This window comes from Labrus mixtus, chromosome 7 (genome assembly GCF_963584025.1).
Source record: "Labrus mixtus chromosome 7, fLabMix1.1, whole genome shotgun sequence".
Lineage (NCBI taxonomy): Eukaryota > Metazoa > Chordata > Actinopteri > Labriformes > Labridae > Labrus > Labrus mixtus.
Genome location: NC_083618.1, coordinates 2,827,432 through 2,849,447, shown reverse-complemented (window position 1 = coordinate 2,849,447; position 22,016 = coordinate 2,827,432). Strand labels below are relative to the sequence as shown.

The following is a 22,016-nucleotide window of genomic DNA, read 5'->3' as shown; positions in this document are numbered from 1 at the left end:
CAGCATTTTGGGTGAGTCAATAAGGGAGGGAGATCAAAACAGGAAGGTTGGATGTCAGAAAGTATCCATGTTACTGTGTAACACTCACATGCATGCCTGCATTCCTTCTTGCATTAGTCAGTTTTCACACATTTGCGCAAATATGCAAATATGCAAATCCACACTGAAGACATTGTATAAAAGCAAGTGAGCGTGCTCATTCTCAGAGGAGCTGCTAGTCAACAGGCAAGGCAGGCAACTGCTTGGGGCCCTTGGCCAGTAGGGGGCCCAACTGAGGACTGACAAACTTTAAACCATTCGTAGCAGTGACTCAGAGTTTTACAATGACAGTAAAAAACCTCCCTAAGGGGGTCCCATCTGACAGTACTGACTAGTTGCGTTCCAATATTCCTGTGAAAACTGAAATGTTTTATTTGTTTTTTCTTTTTTTATTTGTAAATTTTATTACATTCAAACAAACAATAAAGTGAAGAAAAACAAACAAACATAAAATCTCAAATTGTGAATCTAAATGTGTGCACTTTAAGTTGCCGTTGGTGTCAGATTATTTTTTAACATAAGGGCGATGGATGTTAGTTGTCGGGGCCCCCAATAAATTTTGCTGAGGGCCCCCAAAAGAATCTAGAATCGCTCCTCCCTGAAACTGAAGAAAAAGGAGGAGGGAAGTGAAGTTCATTCAAGGCCACGCTTGGCTGCCAGCTGCGACTCTCAGACAGTTGTCCAAGATTTGTGAAGCACATAAACTCCTGTAGTTGTTCCCAGATTCCTGCTGTGTTACTATGACTCACAGAATCCAGCTTCCCCCTTCTTTCCTTTTCTCTTTTTACAGATTCATCTTAGGGAAGAGGAGTGGGCCTCTGGTTCAGAGAATAGCAAGAAGAAAAGCAGAAACAGGAGAGTTATCCTTCATGACTTTTCATGTCTAACTTAAATGTCTTCATTTTGAAGTGTGGATATGTGCCGTACATGATGTCATTTACTTGACATTTAAGTTAAAGTATTGGTCAAAGATTCAAAGGTTTTTTAGGTCTAGGCAAAAGAGGCAACCCGTTGCCAACACAAGTTGAGACAAACAAGACAGTGAAGTCGCTGTCATGGGGTACAAGTCATGCTGATTTCATTCATCCTTCCTCTTTATGTGTGACTCACTGTCCTTATCCCAGACCAATCAGTGTTTCCCTAGCTTCTTTCTTTGCTTTTTTGTTACTCTTGGTGCTTTCTTTTCTTTATATTGTGTACTTTCAAAGAGATGAGTGAATAAACAAACGACAAGGTGTTTCTGTGGAGTGTGAGAATAAGTGTAACTCGATCACCCGTAATGGTGGGGTAAGAGCAGGAAGGGTGTTTGAGCCTTTGCCAGGGCTCCCCCGGGCGGGGGGGTTCATGTGTTTTGTTTTCTGCTTCTCCTGGGTCCAGAGAGAAAATCCTCTTTGATTACAACCTCAGCCTCAGTTAAACCTACTGTACATAAACCTGCCCGAGGTCATGCCAGATCAGGGTGTGCTGCCGTTGGTTTTGGGGGAAAAAGAGAAAGTTCTCTGTATTTTATTGAGTATTGTCGTTTCCTTAGTGTTCGGCTCTGTGCTGTTAATACACTTTGATTCAGAAGAAAACACATGACTGTGAGGTGAGTAATGTTATTCCTGAAATGAATGAAAAAAAGAGCAATCACAGGACCCTTACCACACCTGATCAGGCTTCAAAGATGATTGTTTAAATGATCTGCACGACTGCTAAAAGAGGGCAGCTCTTCTTTTCTTTTCTTTTGGTTATTTTTTCGAACAAAGTGCTATTGGCTTACTTTGGTTCTTTATTCTTCCTAATCTCTCGACGGTCTTGTGGGTAGATTTGAAGCTTGGGTGTTCTTAGGTTTCTTTTTACAATACGGCAGGCGTCATTGTTAAAACTGTTCTCCCTTTTGTGTTGTCCTTGAATTCACTTTGTGGTTGCAGAAGATCTGTTCTATTTTAACTAAGTTTTTAGTTTCTCAGTCAAAATCTGTCTGATCAGAGTGACTCTGGAAAACAGTTCAATGCTATTTATCATTATTGTTTTCCTTGCGACTTTAAGAGTATAATACAGTAAACCAGTGTTTTTGTATTTGAGCTTTAACTAAGACTAAGAATATAAGTTTCAGAAACTAAGAATCACTGCTCACTTCCTGGTTAGTCCAGATGGAAAAAAAAGTAAAATTCTGTTTATTTTGGGGCCTGGCTGACCACAAACTCAGAAACTATGTGGCAAATGACGGACATTAAACCTTTTATGGGCAAACCAAAGGAATTTAGTTGCCTGTTTACAAAATCGAGCTCATTTTTACAACAATATTCAACTGTTGAAGTTTTAACTCTATCCCCAGCTTTCTTTGTTGAAGCATCGATTCACCTTTGACACAGATCTACACTCATCTTGCTCTTTCTTTGTTGTGAACTGTGGTTTTTATTTTCTCCATGTTTCAGCCAGAAAATCTTGTGTTAATGTCAATTAAATGTGAATGTTTTTAGGAGTTTATAAACAGAAAAATGCCTACTGGTTTCCCTGGAAACAGAAAACACCCTGTAGGTTAAAAAAAAAGGGAACATGTGGGTGAATACGAGCACAAGAGAGCAGGGAGGGGGGAGGGGGGGAGACTGGGAGTGGGCAGGGTCTGAGAGAGAAGCTGTGATTGAGGGAGAGAAGCAGGAGTATAAGTTCCCCAACTTCCCACTGCCAGCGTCACTTTCTCAGCCGGCCTCCTGTGAGTCTCCACATCTCATTTTTTTAACCTCATTCTCTGCTGTGTCTGAACATCTCCAACATGAGTGTCAGAAGATCCACCGTTTCCTTCACCCGCTCCACCCCACAGTACAGTTCTGCAAGTGTCTCCGGTTATGGTGGACATGGAACCCGCATTTCCTCTACTTCCACATCTTCCCTGCGCTCTGGTGCCCCCTTCGCCTCTTCTTCCTCTGCTTTCAAGGTGAGCAGTGGGATGGGTGGAGGCATGGGTGGAGGTTTTGGTTTTGGTGGTGCCGGTGCATCCTTGGCAGCAGGCGGCAGCGGTTCCAGTGGTGCTGGGATCCTGGGCAATGAGAAGGGAGCCATGCAGAACCTGAACGACCGCCTTGCCAACTACCTGGAGACGGTGAGGAGCCTGGAGAAGGCCAACAAGGAGCTGGAGATGAATATCATGCAGGCTCTGGAGAAGGGGGGGCCAGACATGAGGGACTACAGCAAGTATGAGCCCATCATTGAAGACCTGCGCAGACAGGTAAGCATGATAATAACATGATGATTGTAAATAAGATGCAAATTTAAAAAAAAAATGGTCTTCAAATGGTTGAAAAATGGTTTCAGGGGCCTCTCATATAAGAATCAATGAATGCCATTACATGCAATCATTCTGTTTTAAATGTAGACATATTTGTTATTATTATTAAGTTTGTCACTCATGTTGAAATTAATATTAGGATAGAGACAGTCAGCATTTCCTTGGTTATCACATTTCCTGGAAGAGAATGAAGGGTGTGGTTGCAAAGCTCCAACCCTACCCCCCCCAAAAAAACGTTGTTGGCACCACAAACAGGCCAGAACTTCCTGTGATGAATCACCAGCATGCGGGCGGCATCACGGGAGACGGACTGAAAAAAAAAAAATCTGAAACAGACAAAGACATTCCCAAATGGTCCTGCTTGAAAACGCTGGTTCTACAGGCATTCTTTGGTGTAGGCGACCGCAATGTGAAACAGATGTGTGTTAATGACACACACACACACACACACACACACACACACACACACACACACACACACACACACACACACACACACACTCACACACTGGTTGTCCACGATCCTTTATGTGTGTGTGAGTGTGTGTGTGTGTGTGTGTGTGTGTGTGTGTGTGTGTGTGTGTGTGTGTGTGTGTGTGTGTGTGTGTGCGCATACAGTAGTTGTGTGCGAGTGAATGGGTTGTATAACAATCAGCTCCATGTCTGCAGAATCAAATGTCACATTCCTGTGCAGACCCCAGATCTTCTATGTCACATAATGACACATTGATGGTTGGCACTTTGTTTTCCTCAACACATAAAGGGATGAGTATTTTCCTCTAAGGCAGGATATACATAAGAGCGGATAAAAATCCCAACTCATGCACAAAGAATGTTTGCAAACCATTGCTCACATAAACAGATCCATTGATGTATACAAATCAAATAAGAGCTGGGTGTAACCATGGAGAAGTAACACTTGTCTGTATGATTGATTCAGACAGGAAACACATCTTTCCAACAAAGCTAAAACAAAACCAGATTCTGTTTTGGCACAGGAACATCCTCTCTTCCTGTTCTGCTCTTTGTGGTTCCTCTTTTCTCTGAGTTTAACAGTGAATTCAAATAGGTTTCTGCTCTGGAGTGTAATCTGACTCCGGAGGTCCAAGTGTTACATAAGGAGAAACAGTGATTTAAATCAGATGTTGGATTCTGTAGTTGATCTCTTTAAAGAAGAACTCTTAAGTCTTAAAGAAGAACATTTCTGGAGATGACAACTTAAATATGTATTGAATGGAAATGCCTCTGTTTAAATGATTTTGTTGTTTGAATGAGAAAAAAAGTGGTATTGATCCAAAATATCAATTAATAAAGTCAATATGTCCTTACTTCTTTTTCTTTCCAGATCTTTGATAAGATCTCAGAGAATGCTCGTTTCGTGCTCCAGATTGACAATGCCCAACTAGCCGCAGACGACTTTAAAGTAAAGTATGTTGATTTTAAATTTGATCTCAGAGTTATTTCTGTTTGTTTTATACTGAAAGCTTCACATGCTGTACAGAGGTAGAAGGTCAGTGTCATACACTTTTCAACTCAAAGCTTTTTGCAGAGTTTGTACGTCAATGTGCTTTAAACAAAATTCATCATATCTACATAACACATAAGACAGACTGGCTGGTTTTGGTTCAGAAACACAGTCGTAAAATTAAGTCATGCCATTTAAGAGTGTGGTTTAAACTTTTGAAAATGAGAGAATGTCTTATTTGTGCCATGACGTGACTGTCCTTCACACTTGGCATACTCGTGCTCACAAGATAACATGGACCTTGTTAGTATTACTGACTTCACTGATAGTGGAGGGAACAAGAATAACACACATAGTCTGCTTATGAAACTCCACATTACATCGTGTATAGTGTAATAAAATCTAAAACAAATATCGTGTCCATTTATACATAGTGTAGAAAAAAAGCTGGTATCATATTTGTGTTGTATAAAAATTAAATAAAGTTCACTGCAGCTCCTTTGTTGTGTTTTCCTTTAAGTAGAAATGTCCAGGTTTTTTTCTTTTTTCTTATTTAACCAGCAAAAACCTCGATGAGATTAAGAATCTCATTTACAAGAGTGTCCTGGTCCAGACAGGCAGTAAGACAAACGTGCAAAACATCATACTGTACAGCAGAGTGTAAATAACAGCGTTTGTGTCTGCACACGTCTACAGGTACGACAATGAGATGGCAATCCGCCAATCTGTGGAGGCTGACATCGCCGGTCTGAAGAGAGTCATCGATGACACCAACATGACCAGGATGAACATCGAGAGTGAGATCGAGTCCGTGAAGGAGGAGCTCGCCTTCCTCAAGAAGAACCACGAGAATGTGAGTTTACAATACATCATATTAACATGAAGTATCTCAGCAGCTCCCAGGAGGAAATCTTTTCAATGTTTGTTGTCTTTGTCTGTTTCTGTCCACCAGGAGGTGATGGAGCTGAGGAATCAGATCTCTCATTCAGGCGTGCAGGTGGATGTGGACGCTCCTAAAGGTCAGGACCTGGCTCAGATCATGGAGGACGTGAGGGGTAACTATGAGAGGATGGCCGTGAAGAATGCAGAGGACCTCAAACAGTGGCATGAAAATCAGGTAATGTAGCATTAAACGGGTAACTTCCTTTTTTTTTAAACAACCTTGTTTGTAGGCTAACACCCTCCTTCCTCTTCATGTCTACTTTTCAGATTGCAGATGTGCAGGTGCAGGTATCACAGAACACAGAAGCTCTCCAGGGAGCCCAGATGGAGAAGAGTGACCTAACAAGACAAATACAGACCCTGGAAATTGAACTTTCATCCCAACAGAGCCTAGTAAGTATACATTTTATTCATTTTGTTTTATCTTCTGTTTCAGTAAAAAAAAAAATCCAAACTTTATGTAATAAAATCATCACAGTTTTAAGTCATTTTTTACAATATTTGTAAAAGGTAATTTAAAATACCTTGAGATAGCCTATAAATAAAACCCATTTTATTGTTATGCCTTCATATAAACCAACAAATATTATCAAATACCATTTTTGGCAAAGGTTGGAACTTTCCCATGTTCTCCAAATTTAGACTTGCTTCACATAAAAAAAAACATTGTTGGCATGCTTTTAACTTGTCCTTTCTGATCCTTTATCAGAAATCCTCCTTAGAAGAAACATTACGCAACACAGAGAACAGGAACAACATGGAAATGGAGAAGTACAACGACATCATAATGCGTCTTGAGGAAGAGCTGACCGGCTTGCGGGCGAACATTCAGAAACAGACGCAGGATTACGAGGCGCTGCTCAACATGAAGTTAAGGCTGGAGGCTGAGATTTCAACTTACAAGACTCTGCTGGATGGCGGTGACTTCAAGTAAGAGTTATAAAGAGGTGGAAGACATGAAACGAGGCAGATGATAGTAGAGGTGAATACTAAAGTTACTTGTTGGCATGTTTTGCATGGTCAAGTATGACTAAAATCATTAAGTGAGGCAGTATTTCCACTTACTTTAACATGAATATTTTAAAAGTCACCATGTTTATTTGTGCTTTGTACAGGCTTCAGGATGCATTGGATGAGCTGGCCTGAGCGAGCTAATTTGGAACTCGTGCCATCCCAACAATGAAAGAAGAACAAACCACAAAATGTAATTCTTGAAAAAAATATCCATGCTGGTCCATTCATTTAAAAAAAAAAACACTGCTGACCTAACAGCCAAGTGAGATTGAATAAAACCACTATTTGTTCCACGATCATGTCTCATGTGTATTTGTTGTTGTAATTTAAGTGTCATTGTTTGTATTATAAGTTACTCACTTATCTAAAAAAATCAAATCATTGAAATGAATTGCATGCATCATTTTTAAAGACTTGCCTCAAAAGAACCACATCCCCAAAAAAAACAATTTCAAGAAATAACCAAGCAGCAACCTCTGGTGTTGAAAAATGAAGTTAATGCAGAAGTGCAAAATCCTGCAGTTCGTGATTTTTTTTATAATGCATTCCAGATTTTATAAATGATACAAGTACAGACAGACGTGCACGATGAAACAGTTTGTCAAGAGGTTTAAACCCACCTCAGCTCCAGCTCTTAGCCTGTGTTTAGGTTGAATAAAAGTTAGCCTGAGACAGGTTTTACAACATGGCGGCTACCGCTGATGAGCCTCCAGAGCCCCCTGCAGTTACAGATAGGTGACGTCACTCAGGCTTCATCCACTAACATTTACAGTCTATGGAAATAAAACGATTGTGTTAATGGCTTACAGAAAAAGGAAAAAATATTACTATTGTTGCAGTGATCCACTCTTAATCAAAGCAGTTGAAATATTTTGCAAAAAGCGTGTCAGATTTATTCTAGCACAAAAAAAGGATCTGCTGAAGTTTCAAGATACAATTTGTACATTTAAAAAAACATGTTAACTTTAGAAATAGCATGCATTATATGAACTATACAGCAGTATATTCACTTGCTGAATTAGAATCATCGTTACCAGCTACAAAACTAAACAATGCTCATTCACTATAGCAGACATAAATGCACTAGTAACATACTATTCATCATAATAATAATAATAATAAATCATCATCATCATGGTTGAACATTAAAATAATTAATGTACAAATGTCTCCCAATAAGCACAAACCATGGCCTGGGATAAGCCTCAAAGGCATTTTAATCCCCTCTTGTTCAAGCAGTTCAGGCTTCTCTTAAATTAGAGCTAAAAGAAAACAAAAAACAGGACAGGTTTCAGTTAAAGCTGTTTTTATATCATTAAAGTTTATCAATCATGCACCGAACTGTTAAACATTGGAGATTTGAACTCACAACCTAACAAAGCATTCTAAGCTAATAAATAGTCCTACTAACATTTAAAGCTAGGCTATATGTTTTGTATGTGTGTTATGTCGGCTATATAGTATTTAAAAGACATAATGTGAAAAATAAAACTTAGTTTAGGGAAATGTCAGTCCAGCAGATGCGGTTGAGCAAACAAGGGAGGGGACAGGCCCGTGAACGACGATGCGCGCTCCCGATAGTAAACCTCTGACGCTTACATCCGGGAACTACGACGAACTCGCTCTCCAACATGGCGGCGTCAGGTGAGGTTTATGAGGGTGAACGATCTTGGTCGATTGGGGGGAATTTAACCGGGTTATGACTAGATATAATTAAAAACATCATGTTTGAGAATCGTTAATAGCCCGCGCTTATTGTTCGCGTCGTTGTTCCGGTTGTATGAGCTGGTCTGTCGGTTGTTTTGGCCCGGTAAAGACGTAGCTGCTAAGAGGAAAGCATATGAACGGAGCTAGACTTGCTCAATCTGAAAAAAATGAAGTAAAAATGCCTCTGGAGCATGCTAATGTGGTGTTTAAGTTTTCAGCCCATGAGTTCACACGGTATGGCATGAATTGGTAGGTCTGTGACGCGGCGTGAGGTGTTTGTAAGTGCGTGCTAAGCTGGCACATTGTATGCCCGTAGCGGAGCTCGCCGTGGCGCTCAGAGCAGATAAGCATCGGGGCGCAAGCGCGTTTCGTGGAGGAGGGGTTGGGCCGAGAAGTCCGGGGCAGCCCGAGGAGGCGCCCCCACGTGTGTAGCCTTGTTCCCCTGGTATCGGTGTTTGATGAAACGGGGCAGCTGGGCCTCTTGGGTTGCATCCTTAAACACTTCCCTGGCGTCTTCACAACTTTGAACCGTCCTATCCGCCCGGCCAAGTCTGGCTCCGATGATGGCGCACTTGGATCCTGGCACTGCGTCGTGCACTAGGCCCTAAAACCTTAGCCAGCTAAGCAGGGAGACTTTTCCCCCGTCGGCAGTCTTTTGCCGAACCCACAAAGGCATAAAAACAAAAGCGACATAATTAAATAGAAAAGAAACAACCTGCGTGTGAAGCGTAAGAGTGAGCTGTTTGTCTTTGCAGCTGTTATGCTATGGTAGCTCCAAAAAGTTACCACGCAGCTACTTAGCATTGGCGTGAAACACATTAAACAGTCAGTAGACGTGTTATTGCTTTTAGTGGCTCAGCATGTAAACAATGACTTAGCATTATGCGCTGGGGGAATCAGTGTGTTGCTCTCAGTGTGTGCAGGTTTTTTTTTAATTTTTTGTAACGTCACGATGTGTGTATGAAGAATGTCCTGACAGTTGTGTTTCTCACAATGAAGCTCCCAGCCAGCTTTGTTGCTCCCCCCTTTACTGTGTCAGACCAAAACAAACCAGACCTGCTCTATGGAGTGAGCTGTGTGAACTACCTGGCAACAGATAATATGACGACCGGTCTGCTATGTTTGCATGACCCATTGATTTAACCTATGAAGGTGCATTCCTCAAAAAAATGCAGCAAACCTGCAGGTTTGAATGTGCATCAAGGTCTGTTTGACCTGCTGCACAGTGATAGTTGGACTGACCAACCACTCCATTTGTTTACTTTCCTATAGGAAAATAAGTCAGTGTTTTTCACTCACTCAGTGCTGTCTCCTTATCTGACTGCCTGACGATACCTACAGTCCAAAATACTGTAGTAGTATTTTTGTTTGTTCTGTGAGGCAGCCATCACATGAGCAGAGACACACATATCTATTGAAAACCCTGACTGTTGTTGATTTTCAGCTTTATGACAATACATATATATTGGACATTTTCTATATCACTGAACCCAAATAATTGTTGCCACTATCATGTTTTTGCACACCAACCTATGTTTTTCCTGAGCCCAAAGCTGCCTTTTTTTCAATCCATCTTCAGTTTTCCAAAGAATGGTTTAAATGTATCAATTGATGGCACATTTTGTACAACTATTAAATGTATATAATCCCATGTAGTGTAGAGAAAAAAAAAAAATCCAAGAGAGGACGGTCTTGAATCAAATGATCCAGCATATTTCCTCTTTGGCTGACTTTCTACTCTTTGTGTTCACCTCCCGTCCAGCGGCTAAGAAGAAGAATAAGAAGGGGAAGACCCTCACTCTGACTGACTTCTTGGCAGAAGACAGCGGAGGCAGCGGAGGTGGCAATGCCCCCCCAAGCTACCCAGCCAAGTCCACTAGTTGGGCCGATGAGACAGATGACCTTGATGGTGATGGTGAGCTCACACTAAGATACCTACATAAACTGAGCTATCATCACATTAATCGAAGCCAATTCAGATGTTTGAAATAATTTAGGATTAAGTAGGGACATGTTGCAAAAACAGGTACAGACGAAGACACTGACTTATGGGTAACATGCTTTGTTCAAAATGTATTTATTCATCCAACTTCATATCGTTTTCTTGATATTGTACACTGTTATTATCACACATCCCATATATTTATCATATTGTGCTGGCTGATTTGTCGTATTTCTTGGTATCATGCATCTACACATAGTTTTTGTCAGGTTTTCGGTGCTGAACTAATCCACCAACACCATTTGCATTCTGCAGTGAGCAACACATCAAGCAGAGGACGTGATCACATGTTGTCATGGGATGTTTAGTCACATCAAAATGGTTTAAAATACATCCAACATCTTATTTATGTGTAGTTTTACTTACCATCTTTTATACCAATGGTCTATGTAGGTTTCTTGGCTAGTATCATGAAATACAACTATTATTTGCCCCATGGATATATTCCTCATAGAACAGTTACACCTTAGACACTGCTATAAGTAGACCAGCGTTTTTAGTGGCAGTTTACATGATGTAATATTTTTTTTTTGTATATGTAAACATGTTATGTGTGCTAAGGCCAATGTAGTTTCTGTTTAAATTAATGGTTGTGAACCATTTGCTGCTTTTATTTTTGTCCATATAGAAGAACTCTCGGATTTGAAAAATAAATTTTTCAGGATTTAATAATCTGTTTCATTTAGTATTTGAAAGTATGTTTTAGGTTTGCATTTGTTATTTATTTTTGTCTTCATTTTTCATCCCTTCAGTCTCTACTTCCTGGCACACAGAGGAGGACAGCTACCGGGCGCCACCCATCGACCGGTCTATCCTTCCCACAGCGCCTCGTTCAGCTCGTGAACCCAATGTCGACCGGTCCCGACTGCCCCGTAGCCCGCCTTACACGGCCTTCCTGGGAAACCTTCCCTACGACGTCTCTGAGGAATCGATCAAAGACTTCTTCCGCGGCTTGGCAGTAGGTGTAGCAATGAGCACCTATGCAGCGTGGGGCTTAAAACACATAGCATTGCTCTTTACAGGGACCATCAACACTTATCAGAACATCTTGTCTCTTCCATGAATATTAGGGCCTGTATGTGTGTTAGATCTTTATTTGTTTAAAGGTTTAGTCCACAGTGAAAATCTGTCTTCAGGACTGCAGCAGTTAACACCACTGAGGTTGTGTAGTTCTAAGAAACGGGACATACAGGTCTGCCAACTTTCGCTACTCATTATGTATGACAGTTTCTTCAAGTAGCTAAATATTGGAGAAGAAAACAATAGTTACAGATAACCTGAATGTAAAAAGCATAGCTGGTCAAATTTCTTTTCAAGAAACCTAATCAGTTTGAGGGATTAAAATGCACCAAAATCACATGAAACTTCTCAATCAGCACCTTTTTCTATCTGCACGTGTTAAGTTCTGAGCAATTACTTCTCAGGGAAGTAATTCCCAGGGTGGCTTCATTTTCACATTTTATTATATTTTCCTGTTCCTTGTTAAGTGAACCGTACAGCATTCTCTGTTTTTATGTTTTTCTTTCCTCATCTCCAGATCAGTGCTGTGCGTTTGCCCAGAGAGCCCAATAACCCTGAGAGACTGAAGGGCTTTGGTTATGCTGAATTTGATGATGTGGATTCCCTCATGAGGGCCCTCACTCTCAGTGAGGAGGTGAGTCTTCTACAAGAAATTGGTTTAAGAGTTTGAATTTATTTTAATGTCTGAACCTTTAATAGTACTTTTTCTGTAAGTGTTTGCACAAAATACAGCTAAGGGTTATTGCCCCGACTTCATAAAACAACAAAGTGTTTTAAAAACATATACAGGAGAATCACTAACTTGTGCCCTCTATCTGTCCATACAAACAGAACCTTGGAAACCGAAGGATCCGTGTGGATATCGCGGACCAGTCTAATGATAAAGGTACATTGCTGACAGCTAGACTGCATTACAAGGGTCCTCACTACTACAGAACCATAGAATAACATCTTTTCATTTTTGTTAAACTACAGAGAGGGACGGTGGGTCTATGGGAGGCAGAGATCGAGGTGGACGTATGGGGGACATGGGTCCTGACAAAACAGACACTGACTGGAGGGCTCGGCCCAGTGGGGATACGGAGGATGCACCTCCCAGGAGAGATGATGCCTTTGGAGAGAGTGAGTACTTATTTCTGCATTGTTACTAGGATGATTCTTTTAGTTGTTTTTGACATTATGAACTCTTTTATCAGTATCAATGGTGTCGGTACCAATTACATTTCTACTTGAGCATCAACTCTGCTTGACATGTCCTAAAAAAGTATCGACGGTAAGATTCTCTGAGCACTTGAAATGCAGCAGAAATGAAAAGGTTGTTTTCTTGATGTGGACCAATAAATGCAGAGAAAAGGAAGTCTTTGCTGGAAGTGGTTTGATGCTTACGACTGGCTCCACTAGAATTTCAGAGGAATTGGCATCCATTCCAGGAGGCTTTATACTTTATCGTCTATAGGACAATGATTGTCAATAAGTTCAGAGACTGAGACTTATTTTATTCACACTAGGAACTCAGTCCAGCCAAAAGTTAGTGAGCAGAAATTGCATTTTTTTTTTAAATCACAATTTCTGCAGGATCAAGGGACCGCTATGAGTCGGATCGCTTCAGAGATGGGCCAAGACGGGACAATGATCGCTATGACGGAGGAAGAGACCGCTACCGTGATCGTTACGATGACAGGGACCGCAGAGACTACGATAGAGGAGGTGTGCCTTTCTGTTTGGACCCTGTTGTGATTCAGATGTACCTCCAAGTAGTTTCTTAACTTCTTCCAAAATCAGTCCCACCATCAGTTTTCCATTATAATAATATAATATGATAAAGTTTGTTTATAAAGCACTTATCAACGCAAAAGTCACAAAGTGCTTTACAGAATAAAATCCCAACAATAAAATACACGACAACAAAATTCTATTAAAAGCATGAAAATAAAACCACAATGCAGCAATCACCCATTTAACAGAAAAAATAGAAACAACTTGCCGAAAGTTAACAGTAAAACAAATAAAACATCATGGATGAAACAAGGATTATAAGAAGGCCTTTCGATTAAAAAAATGAATGCACAGTTTCCTGTTCTTTACTCCCCTTCTGCTGCCTCTTCAGGTTTTGACTCTCGTGGCGGTAGTGGAGGAGGTCGCCGTGCCTTTGGCAGTGGCTTCCGTCGCGATAATGATGACATTAGGGGAAGCAACGATCGTTATGGCGAACGCGAAGAGCGATTCGAGAGAAGGGATGACCGGCGCGAGGAGAGAGGTGAGAGTATGTATTGAACCTCTGTTATCTCCTCTATAATTTCTAGATTGATCTTTCTGATAATTGATTTTCATACATAGTGTAAATGAAAAATAATATTGTAGTTACCAATGTTGATATATTCTCAAACTCTTTCAATCTAAAATTAAGCTTTATCATGATCATATAATCACGACAACATTTATTAATAATATCCTTTCCTGAACTCCTGTCAGCTCCCCTGCAGAGACCCAAGTTAAACCTCAAGCCCCGTAGCGTTCCCAAGGAGGAAGAAGGTAGCGGCGGTGGTGGTGGTGGCGGCGGTGGAACGCCCCCTGCTCCCCCACCAAGCTCCGGCAGCAGGGCCTCATCCATCTTCGGTGCGGCCAAGCCAGTTGACACAGCAGCCAAGGAGAGGGAGGTGGAGGAGAGGCTGAAGAAAGAAGAAGAGAGGCTGCAGAGGCAGCTGGAGGAGGACAAAGGCAGAGGACCCGACAGAAAGATGAGAGACAGGTCAGGGTTCGACAAAAATGGTCATTACGTAATATATGATGAGGTGGTGGAAACCAAACAAAAATAAAGTTTTGTTATGCAGCTGCACACTACTTGTCGACTGTAAAATTCAATTTAACTTCATTCAGTTTTTGGGCAGCACTGACATTGCAGCATGGTTTGCAAAGAAAAGTTTGGCCAAATTCTCAGAATCTTTACCTCTTTAAGGTCAGGCATACAGTACAATTGTTTAAATGTCGTAGTCACACTGTCCGAGTGAATCTCTTAGGACGCATGCTCACATTGTACGTGTTAAATCAAGACATAGCATTGACAAAAGTCACTTCATTTAAAACTCACATAGACAAGAGTTGAAGTCAGATCAAGTGTATTTAAATTGTCTTATATGCACAGCTAAACTACAAACACCATCAGAGACACCCTTGCTCTCTTACACGCACATACACTCGGCATTACAAAAAAAAACAAGCTAACTAGCAAGCTAAATACTGACACATATTCCCTGGCGGTTGGATGTCCACAACTATTTTCTGCAAAGTCATTCAATGTTATGACAAGAACTGACAGAATTTATCTCACTTGTGGTCGCAGCTGATTTGGCCATGAGTAACTCTAGTGCCCCACTGTGCACAGTTGATAAGTGACGTGCAACTGTGCTGAATTCGTCCTGAGTTCAATATCAAGTGTGTGACCCAAAAAATCTGGAGAAAGTCGCACAGTGTGTATGCCCACCCTTAGTCCCACTTTTTTATATATATTTTTTTTTATCCTCATCGTTCCTTATATTTTATCTATAGAGTATTTATTACATTCTTTTGCAATTTTTTACGGCTATGAATGTGAGATGTGTTTGAGGGTGTGTGCTGGTGTATGTGAACATTTTTTATATGCTGCAGCTGGATTGCTCCTGCAGAGTTTCGTTGTGTTAATTTGCCATGACAATAAAGATCTATCGATGTGGGCTACATAACCCTTTTTTTTGTTGTTTTCAGGGATCCAAGCTGGCGCAATGATGAAACTCCTACCGAGCGATCTCGCACAGGAAGTGAGTCTTCACAGCCTGGAAGCACTTCTGGAAGAGGTGAGATACATGTTCATATTTTTTTAATCTATCCTATTCAGTCTGGTTCTTCTTTTGAAAATTAAAGAGACATGGGAAGGTTGTGCTTCTGGGTGTGCATGCATTATTATTATTATTATTTTTTTTTTTTTTACATAAATACAGTGTCATAAGACTTTTGTTTTATCATTTATATGACAGCTCTACAACCTCTTTAAACGGGATCAAAGCTTCCATTTAGCCATACTGTTTAGAGCTATATTCCTGTAACTCCCAGTCCAAAAAGCAGCATTTGCTTTTACCATACTGGAAATACATTGAATATTTTGCATTTGTCTTTAGAGGAAAATATTCAAACTATATTTTTGCTTTTCACCCGCCAGCTTCCAGGTGTCGAGACAGTGAGCGCTCTGGGGACAACGAGGTTTTCAGTGGGAGAGAAGGTGAACCTTCTTCCCCTGGGACCTCCCCACATCCTCCCTCTACCAATTCAGCCAAGGAGCCACCAAAAGTGATGCCCGCACCTCCTCCCAAGGAAAATGTCTGGGCCAAGAGAAGTGCAGCCAGCACAGGCTCTAGTGAAGGCGATGGACGACCTCCAGTCTCTCCGGTTTCCCCAAGTGGTTCAGCTCCTCCCAAACTCAGGTGAGACGATAATGTACTTCAGTCTACGTTCAGGAACAGACACTTCAAGGCTTCTAAAATCAGATTACTGAGTAAAGCCTTCGTATCTAGATTTTAGGGCTTTAGAAAAGTCAGAACATTTTTAAAAACAATCATGAAATCCTTTTGAATACGTTACTTTGACTGTTCTTACTTTCTCCTCAGCTCCCCAAGTTCTGCAGACGAAAGAGACTCTGAGAAAGGTAAGTCCTAAACAGAAATAATAAGAATTTATAAGAATTTAACTTAAAGCAAACCCTAAGTTTTTAACTGAGTGAACTCAAACCAGACCAGGTTGTCTTTCAGCACAAGCAGAAAGGGCTAAACAAAAACAAAGCAAAAGAAGACAAGTTTACAAAAAGCATCGGGGCGATAGAATTTAGACAACCGTCAAAATGTTGATACTCTATAGGTGCCCATTCTTCAGCTCTTCTTCCAGTCTCGGCTCTTTACGCAATCTAGGCTCAGCTTTCATCTGCTTCAGCTTCTCAAACTGATCTGTGCCTTCAGCTAAAAGCTAATGTTAGCATGTTATTGTTCTTATCCAAAACTATTGAATGTTTACATTCCAACAGCATGCAGTGAGAATGGCTGATGGTTACTCAGGCCACGTTTACACAAGGACAATACTCTAGAAACTTGAGTCTGTTTTTGTTTTCCAAAATGTTCCAGTTTCAGACGACAACATTTTGAAAACAACTGCCGTGCACACAGATTCGCAAAAACGACTCAAAACGTTGTTATATACGTGGCAGACAGGGAGTTGGCGGTGTGACTTTCTAATTCAACAACACATGTCCTGCATCTCAGTTCTGTTAAATGCTCGCTCCTCAGTCAAACCAGGAGTAGTTCCAGAGTCCAGACATAACATGTTAAGCAGCGTCCCAAAGCACTATAACTGAAAGACACGAGAGCTGACAGACACGTCTCCTTACCAGATATTACTCATTGATTTAAACGCTGCAGTGGATCGGACTTCATTTAAACAGATTATGAACATGTCCGTTTCTAAAGAGTCAGTATGTCAAATGCAAAAATGTTACCTGTTAAAATCAAAAGATCACAAATAACTCAATTTGATCATGATGCAAATGCCTGACAGTCTGATAAAGAGTCTGCCAGTAAAGACCTTTTTATCATCATTCTGTTAATGTTGGAACCTTAACAATAATTTTCAGTATTCCTCAGACATAAAGTATCTGTGTTTATAAAATACAGAGTTCACTATCAGATTATCAGTAAAAAAAAACAATTAACAATTCAAAAACTTTGTCAGCAGAAATAATCCATATGGTTTTGAGCAGACTTCTTCCTCGTGCAGTTGTTTATCAGGTAACATACAGAGACAAAACACTGTTATTTTCTGAGAATGAATACAGTACACGTGTTAAAGCAGACTGACAGCCGAGAAGTGATCACAAACCAACCTTGCTTCTTCTGATGCCTCGGGATAAAGGGTGTCTCTTATTTCCTCGTCCCTCTCTCCTCTACCTCGTTGGCGGGAGGGACTAAGTCCCCAGTGCGGGAGGAAAGTGAGAGATTCATGGATGCAATTAAGGGAACTGAGATGTACACATACTTTAACTTCCACAGAGCGTTGAAGTTTAAACATGAGGAATGTCAGACGCATAAGTGTTTGTTTGGACACAGGATGAGGTGAGGTCATTCCTCCAACTGACCCTGAACTACAACGCCAGCCAATTTTAAAGAAAGAATGTTGGCTACGAGTGAGCAGCACAAACAGAACTCAGGAGTCACCCCCTGTTGATGTACTTCACCTACTCACGCATGGCTATTGTTTGTAATGGCAATGTGCACGTGCGTACGGCCGGTGTTTGAAATTAACTGTTTCCAGTTTACACGGTGATGGAGATGGTGCTGTTTCCAAAACTTTTGCACTCTCGTTTTCAGAAACATAAGTTGTCATGCACCTAAAACTCTGTTGTCGTGTGAAAAATAAAAAAGAAGCCAAAACACAACCACAGGTTGCCATTTTTTGGGCCTCAGTCACTAGGGTTGACATGCACTACAATGCCCACTCAGCCTGTCCAAACGGTTTCTGAATGATTTAGTTATTTCATCATTCAACAGGCTTCCTTTAAATCGGACTGTTAAACTGTGGTGCACAATCTACACAGACTCTGAGCTTTGATGTGGATTTGATTTGAGATTCATAGAAAGCTTGAGTAGAGTGTGGCTCTGAATGAATTTACTCTTAAGGAACTTTTTTTTTTAATTTAACCTGCATCTTTTTCAATTGATTCCAATGATAACAGTTTGAATGTGGCCGCATGCAGTCACTAATAAAAATACACTGGACTCTCCACCTTTTTTTAATTTTTTTTTTTATTTGAGCTAAAATTCAAATAACTCTAAGAATGGGGTTGGTGCAGTAAATGTCACTTTTTTCAGGCAACCAATTTTATAGGGTGGGGACATCATCGAACGTTTCCAAACAAATTGTTGAAGAAAATCCTCCAACTGGTATCAGGGAAGAATAATAATCTAAATAATGATTAACAAAGTTTGCTGGACTAGCATCTAATGGTACTTTTAAAAATATGAGAGTTCATTTTTGTCACTGAACATGTGCTTCATCCAAACATAGTGCCAATGCTTTTCTGCCATGAAAAAAGTCGATATGGACAAAATGTCTTAGACCACCTGCACGCCTTTTATTAGATAGACAGGACTGTGGATATAGTTGTAAATCGGTGAGAAAGAAAGTAAGGAGTATCATGCAGGAAAGCCACAGGTTGGACCTGAGGACTGGTACCTGAGGATTGCAAACTAACTACAAGGTTACTGCCGCTGTGTTCACTGTGTATCAAAGTAGTGTGACCGTTTTTCTAGGGCCTACAAAAGATAACGTCTAGAAGGCTTTTTAATTTGTAATATTTACGTCCAAAAATAGTAAGAATGCTAAGAAACAGAACTTCACTATTCAGACAAGAAGTCATGTCCATCATTAAATTTAAACTTATTTTTTTTATACTAAAGTCGTGTTGTAATGTTCCTTCGTATTCAATCAAGACTTTCTCACTAACATGATGAGGTGAGATGAGAGCAGCTGTTACTTTTCACACTGCTTTGCAGCTGTTTTATAGTCATTGTATTCAACACAGCCAGAACATGATAGGAGCAGGCAGTGAGCTCATCTTCCTATGGGGAGAGTATTCATGACAAGAGGAGCGCTAAAACATGTCTCGGTCTTATTAATATAATACTAAAAAGTGACAAAAAGAAATCTCTTTTCAACTCAAAGAAATCTAGCAAACTGTAAAAAACCCTCTCATTGCCTGCAGTCTGGATCAGAGTAGACCTTTTTTTGTATTTGAAACCTTTGGTACAACTCTAAAGCCAAATGCAAATGTAAGGAAGTGAACAGGCTCAGCTTGCATGTAAGCAGTTGTGAACCTTTCATTTGGTCCTACAGCGTTTTAAAATCCAACCCAGTGGCTTGTGATGCTGCAGTGTGTTGTGTTGTAGTCCACTGTCTAAACGTAGACTCAGACACCTTTATGTACCGCAGAAGGCAACTCGGTTATAAGTCCACCAACCTCCCTTCACTCAACTGTCTGGCTTCTACTTTAAGATGAGAACAAGGCTGACGGTGTGCGTCGGGACCGGGGGCCCCCACGGGCACGAGGGGGTCCTGCAGGGCCTGGAGCAGGGCGGGGTCGAGGAGAGGGGCCCAACAGAGACCGAAGAAAGGAGGCCGACAGGTCAGCCATCCAAAGCTAGCAACTCCAAACTTCTTAATGAATGAGACGGAGAACATTAAGTAGGCATCTGTAAAGAGTGACCTATGCTCAGCTTCACAACTGATGACTCATTGAATAGGAACACCATCCAGGATTTCTGCTGATGCACTTTTATAATTAAATTACATCAGGATTTTGGACATTCTGAAAGTTTTTTAATGTTGTTCTTTTTAAGAAGACTGAGCACAGTGTGAACTGGGTGCCAAGCAGCTTATAGATGTAACATTTTCACACAATGAAATTGAGCAGAATTTGTGCTCCTTTTGAGTAAATCTCATTAGCTGTGTGTGTGTTTTTTAAGGATTAACAAACAAAAGTAAACTCTCCAGCACCGAGCTGTGCCAATAAATTTTAACCTCAGTGTTCGTTCGGATTGTAGAAAGGATAACAGAAGAGACCGAGACTCCAGACCACCCCCCGAGCCAAAGAAATGTGAAGAAACCCCAACCCCCGTAAGTCCTTCACTGCCAAGGTTTAGACAGACTTGAATATCACCTGAATGATTCCTCCTGACGGGTTTCCCCCAAGCCTTGAGTAGTTCTACCAGAGCCTCCAGTTCATTGTAGCTGGTTGATAAATTTCTCTTCAGCGATCTTAAGATAATAGTTCCTAATGTTTTTTTGCTTCTTGAGAAAGTTGACCTCTTTTTTTGTTTTTCTTCTAAAAGCTATTTATGTGAAGTATCCAAAGCTACTGTTCTGATCCAGATCCCCATTTGTTTTTTCCTTTCCAGAAGTTCAGCTCAGCCAGTAAGTACGCCGCTTTGCTTATGGACGGAGACGACGCAGACGACGTAGAATAGAGCAAATAACGAGGCGAGGCCCCAAAAGCGCAAGAAGAGGAGAAAACAACGAACGCAGAAAAAAGAAATAATCTCACTTAGCTTATGAAAAATACTCCTCACATGGAAGAGGCTCCTGGGAGGACATCACTCCCATCCTTTCTTTTACTCCTACAAACCTGTCCTTTACTTTCAAGACACCCACCCACCCTCCCTCCTCCTCCCCCCCCCCCCTTTCCCCTGACCGACCTTCGGGACTATTCAAGTTCTAAAGAATAGTCACATACTGGACTTGTTTTAAATGGAAAAAGGTTAGCTGACACATGGAAAATGATGGATAACATTGAATTAATGGTAATAAATAAATGGAAAAAGTGGGGAAAAACTGATTTTGTATATTTGTGGATCTGAGGTGTGGTGAGACTGGATTATAAAACAGATGTTGGTGATGGAAGTGGCACCTTAGTGCAAACTTGTTGTTGAATAACTTACTCATTAACTTTAAATATTCCTGCATCAAATGCGTAGTTATTCATTATTAAATGTTTTAATTCTAAAGCAAATAATTCAATGTTGTTGAAATCAATCTTAGATGTAACAGTCTAAATTGACGAGACTCGTAACCATGGTGACTAAGAAACATTGTCTTATCACGTGCAAGAGTCATCAAATCATTGAATTTCTTCTAAACTGATTCACACAGAACTACAGGAGGTAATGTATTGAAAAAGATATTACGTAAATTACCAGTGAGTTGAGAAAGCCAGAAAAATTCAATTAAGTGCCATTATGATTATCCTCATCGTTGTGCAGATCTACTTCTTCACTTGATAAACTCCTCAAATTAAAGGTGGTTTACAGTCGTCTCAAAAACTCTCCACTGCTGTCGAATCCTTAATCCTCCTCACGGAGAAAAAAAAAAATATTTGTGCAGAGGCTGGAGTCTATAGCAGTCTATTTGCCGTTGTTTCTGAGATAACACGAGTCTGTCTTTTAACTTGCGTTAAATTGGGGTCATTTTGTAAGTTTACATAATATGTGGTCATTGATATTGGAATGGGGCATGGGCTTTAAAATAAGTGTGAACTACAATCAAGGCAGATTTTGTTTTTACTTATTTAAAATATTCACATTCACAAAACTCCCAACCAGCTCTGTGTAGTTAGCCTTGCCCACTTTAATGACTGTGTGACATTTTCAATGAATGTGCATCACTTAATGTGCAGCAACAAAGCTTCTTCTGCTTTCTGTTCTTCTAGTGTGGTCTATGAAACACACAATTTGCGCAGTATTTCTTCAGTCTCGGCCTCCTGCTGAGGGCCGGGCTCCTGGTGGCAGCTGGTTAGGATCCTGCTGAGCTTCACATCCCACACACACGCAGGGCGCCCACTCTCCTGAGAGACGTGACTCCTTTTGACCCCTTAGCAGCAGGGCACTCTTACAGTACAAACAGTGAATGACAGAAAGCAAAATATCTGCATATAGAGATGTACTAGCTTTATTTCATTGCACAAGTCATACATGAGGTGTGTGTTTGCC

The 22,016-nt window shown here is 40.7% G+C and overlaps 2 protein-coding genes across 7 annotated transcripts; both read left to right on the top strand.

Annotated features, from left to right (window-relative positions):
- Window positions 1–2,706: 2,706 nt before the first annotated feature.
- Window positions 2,707–7,027, top strand: LOC132977494 (keratin, type I cytoskeletal 18-like). 2 transcript variants are annotated; one of them, XM_061042102.1, is made up of 7 exons: window positions 2,707–3,250; window positions 4,656–4,738; window positions 5,472–5,628; window positions 5,728–5,892; window positions 5,985–6,110; window positions 6,427–6,647; window positions 6,833–7,027. In XM_061042102.1, exons 1-7 carry the CDS (start codon window positions 2,798–2,800, stop codon window positions 6,861–6,863), a joined length of 1,236 nt encoding a protein of 411 aa, XP_060898085.1. In that variant the 5' UTR covers window positions 2,707–2,797; the 3' UTR covers window positions 6,864–7,027. The 2 variants fall into 2 exon arrangements, with proteins under 2 accessions (XP_060898085.1, XP_060898086.1); XM_061042103.1 differs by having other exon boundaries at window positions 6,427–6,699.
- Window positions 7,028–8,275: 1,248 nt separating this feature from the next.
- On the top strand, window positions 8,276–20,862 carry eif4ba (eukaryotic translation initiation factor 4Ba). Of its 5 annotated transcripts, none has more exons than XM_061042098.1 (15): window positions 8,276–8,375; window positions 10,201–10,353; window positions 11,193–11,398; window positions 11,978–12,094; window positions 12,292–12,346; window positions 12,436–12,582; window positions 13,036–13,167; window positions 13,568–13,717; window positions 13,933–14,209; window positions 15,202–15,290; window positions 15,653–15,914; window positions 16,098–16,135; window positions 19,528–19,657; window positions 20,076–20,148; window positions 20,430–20,862. In XM_061042098.1, the coding sequence occupies exons 1-15, from the start codon at window positions 8,363–8,365 to the stop codon at window positions 20,496–20,498; spliced, it is 1,911 nt and encodes a 636-aa protein (XP_060898081.1). In that variant the 5' UTR covers window positions 8,276–8,362; the 3' UTR covers window positions 20,499–20,862. The 5 variants fall into 5 exon arrangements, with proteins under 5 accessions (XP_060898081.1, XP_060898079.1, XP_060898082.1 ...); XM_061042096.1 differs by having other exon boundaries at window positions 8,277–8,375; window positions 13,568–13,723; XM_061042099.1 differs by lacking the exon at window positions 20,076–20,148 and having other exon boundaries at window positions 8,277–8,375; window positions 13,568–13,723.
- The last annotated feature ends 1,154 nt before the right edge of the window (window positions 20,863–22,016 follow it).